Here is a 9,770-nt window from a genome sequence, read left to right as displayed (position 1 = left end):
AAAACTCTTTGAGAATCTGCACGGAGCAATGTTTCTATAAAACATGAAATATCTTCTCAGGAATATGAACACTGACTCCAGGCCACAGCGGCATCTGATCCAGGTCTTAATGCGTCTACAGGCGGAGCTGAAGGAACGAACAGAGTACCATTTCAGAGAGAGGAAACAAACCCCCAAATAAGGCAGCAGTTAAACTCCGCTCCTCCTTCCATTAACACCTGATCGAGACATGAGATGCATCTTTGTCAAATATAAAACTCCCAGGAGAATCAAAACAGGAAATATTCCAGTTCTTCCTCCCAAAGCTCAACAAAATCTCTTCCAAAATATAAAGTACCTTTTCTATATTTTATAAAAGAATCTTGAAAAATACAATAAAATTAGATTTTAAAAAACTATCGTGCAAATTGGAGTCTGAGTAAAATACTGAAGACTGTGAGACATCACAAGTTTGTGTACAGCGGCTGCTCTGCCAGCGTCTCTGTCCTCTGTGCTGGATGAACGATGTGGTCCGACTTGAGTCTTTCCTCTGAGTCCCTCGTGTATTTGACACACGGGGCGTCCGGGTCGGGGGGCAGGTTCAGCTGGATGCTGTCTGTCTGTGTGAGCAGAGGCGTGGAGGTGATCCAGCCCGACAGGCTCAGATCTGACGCCTCTAAAGTTTTATTCAGACACTCGGAGTCTTTGGCTGAAGGAGGCTGCGGCTCCCTCGAGAGCTTAGGAGCGTCTTTGGTGTAAGGAAGAGTGTCTATTTCTGTAGGAACTAATGTGTAGAGGTCCGAGAGGCCCCGCTCACTGTCTGTTCTCCGGCCCTGTTCGTCTGTTTGTAAAACGGGCCCCTGTGATGTCTTGGAGCCAGGGAAGCTCCTTTGGTCTTTTTTATTGCAGCCTTTGGGGGAAGGCTGGTTGAGGGACAGGAAGGGAGGCTTGGGGCTGAGCGGCGACCCCACCTTGACCCTGCTGAGGCTGAGGATGTTCCTGCAGGTTTCTGCGGGGAGTTTATCCAACTGTCTTCCAACTTGCACGGGGCTGGGAAACAGCGTGCCTTGACACGCCCTGTAGAAATATCTGGAAAGTAAAACAGAGCCAGACATCAGGACACACTTCAGCTCTGCTCCAAAGCAGAATGCCGAGCTCTCGGGATAAACATTCAGAGACATCTGGTACAGATAGAACTCACGGCACGGCTCATAAATATGAAAGAAATGGGCTCGTGTTTCCAGTAAAAACCACGCTCAGAATACCTGGGCAGCAGGGCGGCTACTGGCGTGATGACACAGAGCAGGTAGAAGAGGGGGTCCTGCAGCAGCCTCTGCATGGTCCAGTACGGGTTAGAGGGGGAGTAGCAGGTGGGACAGGAGGCGTTGTAGCACAGAGCCACGGTGAAGAATAAAGATATACTGAAGGAGATGGACAGCCAGTTCATCCAGGTCTGCAGGAGAAGGACAACAAAGAGAGCATAATGTACAGAAATGTAAAATTAAATAGTGCATTAAATATAAGCTGCGCAAAAAGTCCACGAGTTGACTCATCAGACCGAGAAGATCTGAGTCGACTTGCATTGTGTCAGTCACATCTCTGTGTAATGGAATAATACCCTGCACAACACTCGACAGCTCAGTGCACAACTCAAAACAACAGAGACTCTGTATGTACCTCCGATGTACAACTTCCAGGTGTCAGTCTAAGTGTGGGGACTATCAGGCAGACTCATGAAAGCTTCTCTGCGTATTCAGCCAGAGCACTTCTCATGCCTGGTTGCTGTGTCCACTTACAAGTGTAACAAACAAACAAACAAGAAACCTTGTTCTATACAAATTACCACAACACGGGGAGAACATGCAAACTCACAGAAAGGCGACAGCGCTAACCACTGCACCAGCATGCAGCACACATGCGTCTTACAGGAACACATGAGACTCATGTACGCCGATATAGAAGTTTGAGATGGTGCTGAAAAAAGGACCTCGCTGTCCGTTTTGGAAACTTAGGAAAACTGCCATACCACAGACATCTCGCACCCTTCTTCACGCTTTACAGAAGAGTCGTGGTGCAGACAGTTCGCGCACACTCACGCCGAATTAATGGCGTAGCATTACGTCAAGCTTTTTTAGGGAATCATCGAGCATTTAGGCAGAATTAAAGTTTTTATCGGCGGAAAATATGGGCAGAAAAATGTCATTTCTGCAGATACCGATAACAAGTTGCTAATATCATGCATACCTAAAATTGACCTGAATAGCTTCATAAAATGTCTTCAACAAGCGATGGCCGGGGCAATATACTGTGTCCTATAAAGATATTAATAATCAGGTGACATTGTGTGGATTTGTTAACTTAAAACCATGTTACACTGTTGTGGCATTAGCTCTGTGGCATTAGCTGTGCACCAACACTGACAAAACCATCTGAGGGTATTAAAGGTAATATCTATTTTGAAGTGTTGGCGATATCTTATGTTTTTAATACTGAAACATTTTGTTTGTTCGACTGTTCCTGGAATCTGAAGACATGGCAAAATCACCACAACAGAGTCCAACAGGGCGGAACAGAGACAGACAGTTTATCACACAGGTTGTACTTTATAAAAACATTCCTTTAGACTCCAAGTGAGCGCAGCCAAATATCAGTATCATCACTGATTACTCAGACTGAAATGACTGCTGCGTGATTGTAAGACTCAGCCAACTAAACCAGTCAGGTTTCAGTTTATGTCCATCAGCGCTTCAGAGAGAATGAGAGTGTAACATTGGCCGTGACGGGGGATGGATTTGTTTACTGAAAGAATAAGAAGGAAAACAATCTAAAAACAACAGCAGAAGTACAGGAGGGGTCACACTACAATCCTCTCTCCCTGTGTTTCTCTGCAGAGCATGTGATCGTCAGAGGCCTCTTCTCACCACAGCAGAACTAACAGGTACACGAGAGGTTGAGTGAGGGGAGATCATCCACTAATCGATCACAGAAAAACAAACGAAAACGTAAATTGAATTCCATTACCAACATCTGATCAGTTCATCCTCCAAGTGGACATTCGTGCCAAATTTGAAGTAGAAGAAGAAAATAAGACGAGTTAACGGTTAGAGAAATGTTTACCAAAGACAATATGATGTCGCAGAGCTGTTGACCTTTGACCTTGGGGATATAAAATATTACTTTATGTAGATTTGTGTTTAAACTTGTCATAATGAACGTATCAATTATTGAGTATAGTGACCTTGACCTTTGCTCACTAAAATCTAATCATTTCATGGATCGTGTAATTTCCTGTCAGAGATTAATAAAGTGTCTGTCACAGCAGCTTCAGTCAAAGTCAAGACACCACATCTACCATAAAACATTTAGGCACATAAAAATGACTGCTGTATCAAATTAATTACAGGCTTTGTAATGAATTAATCGAAATTAATTAGTGTATTTTAACGACTTGTGTGAGAAGCAGTGTATCACTCAGGCTGCATTACCCTGTTTCCAGATGGTAATATCTTACCTCCACACTCTGATTGTTCTCTCTTCTTCAGGTAATTAAGTGTTGATTCACTAACTATTTAAATCTGATCACTTTGATTCCTTTCAGTCCCGCCAACACACCTGCACCTCTGCACACAGCTGCTGGCCCCGCCCCCTCTGTCTGTCTCTCTGGTTTCGATGTTGACCGTCTTCATCAGCAGTCTCTCACTTTATCAAGTCACAAAATTAACTATTTTCTCTCTTGATGCAGTTTTCACAGCACGAGAGCCGCGTGTACACGAGGGACGTTACCCAGCGAGCATTTTTCCGTTGACTACGCCCCCCGTTGAGAAGACGTACAAAACTGGCTCATAAGTGAACGTTTTTTTTTTACTATTTGAAGACGTTTATAAAACGTTGATGTTTATTCCAGATTTCACCTGCTTCTGTCTCAAGATTCATCACACATTTACACACGTATTAACGGCAATTTTAAAGTCAAATAGCGGCTAAAATTATTGTACAAGTGAGCAGTGCGTCACAGTCACCAACAAAAAGAAATAAAAACATGTTGGATTGGATCCCACGATCGCTACACGTGTCGATGGGGAATAACCGTTAGCCCACCGGCGTCTTCTCACTAACGCTTCTGTCAACTGTCAGGTATTAATGACCTACTGCAGCATACAGGGCTCGTTCTACCTTCACAGTCACAGCTGCACAGCCAGAGTACCTGAGCATGCTCAGTCTTCTTTCTTCTTCTTCTGTGGTGAATGTTCAAAAACTGCTCCCTTCACGGTGTCTCTGAACCTTCTTGTTAACATCACGCAGCCCATAAAGCGCCGTGTTTATGATTTTTGTATGAGAAATAAAATGTGTTGAAATTACGTCTTTGCGTAGACCGGATTTAACCACCACTGAAAATGATTTTGGAGAAATGCCGCTACAATCATGACTTTCTTCACCCTCTCAATGCTAAAATGAACAAATGTACAAAATGATAAAACAAACATGTGTTTCCGACACGTTGATGTAACTGTACATTCACAAGAAAACAAGCTTTGTTATCTCAACGTAACGAGATAAATAAGTCGAGATCTCTAGAAAACACTGGATATTACTCGTTATCACGAAAAACAGAGCAAATAAATGTATGGATGCATGTCCGCTTACTCAAATGCTTCACAATGCAAAACTTTAAAAATAATAATAATAATAAAAAATTATTAATAATAATAATATTTCTGCCTACCCACAAAATATTTTGTACTCAGTGTGTTCTTGTGCTTCTTAATGAGCTGAGACAGTTTGAGGAAAAACTGCACTGGTGTCACGCATAAGCCTTCTGGAGCAGACTGACGGACATCTGACAGATTGGATTGCTAACAATGCTTCACTGGGTTATTGTCCTTCCTGACACACACAAAAACACACACACACACACACACACACACACACACACACAGAGGCAGATAATTAATTACAGCCTCACAGCTACTGTACGGGGGAAAGAGACCGAGCGCTGCCTGCTGTCACCTCAAATACCTTTAATTGACTTTCACAGCCGTTTACCCATCATGCATGAGTTATTTTCCTGGGCAGCTGGAGAGTGAAGCCTTTGGAAATGTTTGCCTTCAGAGGACTCTGCGAACACTATGAATACTTCTCAGCAACAAGGAGCCATCATGTCCAGGAAGGTAGTTAGAGAAAAGGACATATTTCACGCACAAAACTTGTCAGGCTAAATTTACAGCCTGAGCATAATGGAAAAGACTCTGATTCGACGGAGGGTCGTAAATTTAGAATGGCTCCGGACCAAAGCAGCCGGGGTGCTTACGGGAAACACACGTGGATACCTGTGAACAAAACCAAGCTGGGAGGCGTGTGTGTGTGTAAAAATGTGCAGGTATTTTGCAGCTGTGTGGTCCTGAGAGGTGTGTGCGTGTTGTGATGTGTTGGAGACAGCTTGCATGCGGCCCTGACAGAAGGCAGACACGCTGTCAGGCTGATATATTGTCTCTGGCGCTGCAGAGCTTTCTGGTTCAATCCAATCAGCTGGAGTTAAACATCCATGTGCCTGCACCAGCACTCCCACAAAGACAAGCTGGTCTGAGGGAGATAAAGAAGCACTGGAGGGCATTTAAAAGTGAGTCATCAATGAGTCTAAAATAACGCTCCTTACCCAGGTTTTGGTCTCAATGCCCAAGTGCACAAGAATGGTGAATAAGGCGAGGGTGGTGATGGGAGTTCCCCATGTAAACAGATCCACGTCAGAGTCAGCGTACGCCTAAGGAGGAGAAGAAGAACACAGGGAGGAGACAAGAAGAGTGGAAATGATGAGTAAGTTAGGAGCAATGAGGCAATGAGGAATGACGAGCTGAAGGAAATAACAAACTCACAAAGTACGGGATGAAGAAGCAGACCAGGCTTTGGTAGAAGGCATCAATCATGTTCATCCAGAACATATATGGCTTATATTCCTGCAAGACAACATCAGAGATTTAGTCACAAGCCTCATCAATGTGAACACTTCATACCACGAATGAGTAATAACTGATGTAGATTGTGTTAAAGGTTTTCTGGACTTGATTCAACAAAGACATCAAGTGTTAATTTCTTTCTCCTATCAAAACCCATGAACTCATTTTACAAGCTCAGGAAAGATGTTTGGAGTTTCATTCGGCCGGAAAATAGTGACGCGTGCATCACTACTTTTACATGCAAGAAAGAAAGTCTTCAGACGTTCTCGCAGCTCTGTTTGGGATTACTCAGAGACAGGGGAGTGTTAAGCTTAAAGACCGGGTAAAGCAAAAATAGATTACTGTTTTGAGTTTGTCACACCACAGAAAAATGTGTTACTCGGCATCCTGCCAAATTTGAGTGATGAACGAAATCAGCGATTATATATAATTACAGTTCAAAGTCGTGAAAAAACAGAGGAGTATTATCTGCTCTGAATCACTGTGGGTGTGTTGTTTGCATCCTCTCTCTTTACCACTCCATAATCTCTGTTTACAGATTCTACATTGAAGTGTAGAATCTGTAGGCAGGGGCGTGGATTTCCGGGATGGCAAGTGTTCTCGTGTCCCTTTATACTACGCTTGTAGTCTGAGTAGTATTGACCAATCACGTATCAGCAGGCTGCAGGGTATGTAGGAAAAACAGTTTGTGTGGAGAGCAAAAGCAGGCGGAACGTAATGCGCCGTTCAACTTGAGATAAATTCTGTTGACGCATTGTCACGAAAGACATTCAGCGTTCAGATATCCCGACTCCCTCGAATGCATCAGAAATGACAGACCTGACAAAGCTTCATTTTGACTTGTTACTAATCTGCATCATGATGTTGACATTTCGGCAAAGGTAAGACACGTTAATTAAAGTCCATCACAAGAAAAACGGTTTCTTTTGCTGTAAACGATGCAGCACGCGGAAAAGGAAGTCTTGACAGGAAGTCGTTTATCGCTAACCGCCGGATACACGCCCGACATGTTTCGTCATCAGACTATAGCCGATGGGATCCAAGATTGCCACTCCATCTACGGCTGGCCAGATAAATGGACGCTTCCTGTCAGACAGAAATCATAAAAAACAGCATAATGTCTGACTCCACAGTTCGGTCATATATAACTGAAGGCCTCTTTGTGTTCAAAAACTATTTTCCAACATGTTTAAAATGAAACAAATCTCTGATTTTGCTTTACCCAGTCTTTAAGGCTGACATTAGCATGCTATCATGCTAACAATGACAAAGATGTTGGCAGGTAATATTGACCATGTGTGCCATCTTCCTTTAATGTGTCTGCATGTTGACATTTGCTAACTGGCAGTAAACTCAAAGTACCCTGACATGACCGGAAAGTCTGGACCGATTATTGACACTCAGTGCGACAGATGTTGAGATCTTAGGGCGGGTTCACACTAGCTTTGTTTAGTCCGATTGAACCGAACCCTGGAGCGTCTGTGCCCTCTGTGCGGTTCGTTTAGGCCGGAATGAAATTCTCGTGCGGACCAAACAACCGGACCATGGCCCACTAGAAGAGACAGGTCTCGACCTGTTTCCAAATGAACCACAGTCCGGTTTAATTCAGGTGTGAACATAAATGGACTTAAAGTAAGACCAAATACAGGAGGCAAACCATAAAACACAGTGCATTGTGGGTTGTTAAGGGGTGCTGACACTGGCAGAGACAGACAGGCAGCAAGATGAGTAGAGGACAGACGTGGGGGAGCGACGAGGAACTAGAAATATGGGATGATAGAACAATTTCACAGATGCTTGTTGAAACACACAAAAACACTGAGGTGTTCAAACGGTTCAGTGAGAAAGTAAAGGGGAGTGGAACTGATCGGACGTCGGTTAAAACTAAAAGACAAGGGCGCCGGTTGGGCGCAGCAGTTAAAGCAGCAGCCATGTACAGAGGCTATAGTCCTCGATGTGGCGGCACGGGGTTCAACTCCCGCCCTCGGCCCTTTGCCGCGTGTCATTCCCACTCTCTTCCCCTGTTTCCAACACTATCCACTGTTCTCTCAATAAAGGCATGAAAGGACAAAATAAAAAAAATGAAAAACAACTAAAAAACAAACTCTGACAACAAAACATTAAAGTCTGCGATCGTGTCGAGTGTGATTGATCAGTGTGCTCTCTCCCTTTGTTTACTTCGGGGAGTTTACCCATTCGGAAATTCTGACCAATCAGAGAGCAGTTTTGGTCTGCTGCTAAAAGCTGCTGTGTGAACACAAACCAAACTCGACGTAAAATGCAACATTGTAACAATTCGGTCTTTGATTCGGACCAAACAAACAGACTTTAGGTGTGAATGAGCCCTTAAAGGGACGGCCCCACCACAAGCATGGCTAAACAAACTCCAGGTGGTCGAGGTCGTCCATGTAGGAAGGACGGAAGTTTTTCCCTGCTGCAGGTATATGTTGTTGGGTTTGTGTTGGTAATAATAGAAAGAGTACAGTCTAGACCTGCACTTCATGTAAAGTGTCATGTGGTATCTTTTGTTGGGATTGATTGCTATACAAGTAAAAACTGATTGAACCTATTGAAATGTGCATGTATCCTTTACTCAGAACCCTCCACAGATTACACAAACCTAGTGAGATCAAATATACTTAGGATTTGAGCCAGTAGATGAACAATTCTTATGTCAATATCTCCATAAAGACAAACACAGATATGTTGACACTGAAAGAATAAGGGCAAAGGAAAAGAGACAGATACACGTGTAGAGCCGACCTCGGAGTTCTGTCCGTTCACGTAGAGCTGAGGTAGTTGTTGCAGAGTCTCTGCCGACACGTCTTTGTCCAGAGTGCCAGTGATGAGTTGTGGGAAGGCGGAGAACATCAGGTTGAAGAAGATAAGATACCATTGGTCAATCATGGCCGAACCTGAGAATCCACAGTAGAACTGATACCAGAAGATGAGCGCTACAAACATCTGTGGGAACACAAGATAACGGGATGAATTCACAGGAAGAGATGGGACATTTGTGACCGAACAGATGCTGTGAGATGTGTATAAACAGAGGTAAGAGCGGCTTACAGCGTTCTTGTAGAAGAAATAGAGGATCATGTTAGCCAGCCGGGAGTAGCACCAGTGTCCGTGGACCAGGAGGAGCTTCTGGAGATACCGGAAACGCGGTAGAGCAAAGTCACTCGCCATCACCGCCTGCAAAACACAAGAAAGAGCCGACATTCAGTCTCCTCCATCCTGTCCTTTCTCTCCCCCCCACACACGTGACTCGTGCAGTTATGAGGAAATAACCGCAGGAAACAGCTGCGCTCACCGGCCTCTTTTTAATGAATCTTTAGTGGGTATAATCTTTCCAATAGCAATAACCCTTAAACGAGTTGTCCACCTTTAGGGATTCCTCGTTACCGAGCAGGAAGCTGTCAGTCTCATCCATCAACATCTAAAACAAAACCCTCTCCGTGGTCATGCTGGGTTTATAACTAACACTTTAAACTGCGCTGCTCGCCCTTTATGACACGTCTCCACTGTCAACATTATTTGTCAACAAGAGGAATAACAGCGGATGCCTCGTTGTGCAGCAATTTAGTTTCTGCTGCGCTCTAATAACGGCGTGCTAACGACTACACGGGGAGAGCGCTCCGATACAGGAAAGGTGTGTTAATCATAACGAGGCGTGTGTGCTGAAATGTGAGTCTCAGCACACGATGGAGTCCTGAGGAGTGACCGCTGTCTCATTAAGAGCACATTTGATTAACAATGATTAATGTAGCAGCCAGTTAAAGACAGGATAGAGAGACTTTAACAGATGTGCTACACAGCAGCGCGCCTCCGAAGCCTCCC

The 9,770-nt window shown here is 44.1% G+C and overlaps 1 protein-coding gene across 1 annotated transcript in view; it reads right to left on the bottom strand.

Annotated features, from left to right (window-relative positions):
• Positions 1-356: 356 nt before the first annotated feature.
• Positions 357-9,770, bottom strand: part of atp10a (ATPase phospholipid transporting 10A) — a 51,124-nt gene continuing 41,710 nt past the window's right edge. Inside the window, exons 16-21 of the mRNA XM_069679329.1 lie at positions 9,000-9,125; positions 8,694-8,894; positions 5,850-5,930; positions 5,633-5,737; positions 1,245-1,432; positions 357-1,068 (exon numbers count right to left, since the gene is read on the bottom strand). Coding sequence (XP_069535430.1) covers positions 444-1,068; positions 1,245-1,432; positions 5,633-5,737; positions 5,850-5,930; positions 8,694-8,894; positions 9,000-9,125 — 1,326 coding nt within the window. The 3' untranslated portion in view covers positions 357-443. The remainder of the gene's footprint in view (positions 1,069-1,244; positions 1,433-5,632; positions 5,738-5,849; positions 5,931-8,693; positions 8,895-8,999; positions 9,126-9,770) is intronic.

Source organism: Semicossyphus pulcher, unplaced genomic scaffold, assembly GCF_022749685.1.
Source record: "Semicossyphus pulcher isolate SPU_LCO1_2020_fin unplaced genomic scaffold, fSemPul1.0.p SCAF_4, whole genome shotgun sequence".
Classification (NCBI taxonomy): Eukaryota; Metazoa; Chordata; class Actinopteri; order Labriformes; family Labridae; genus Semicossyphus; species Semicossyphus pulcher.
Note: the sequence above shows the minus strand (reverse complement) of the source record. Positions and strands in the feature narration are given on the sequence as shown.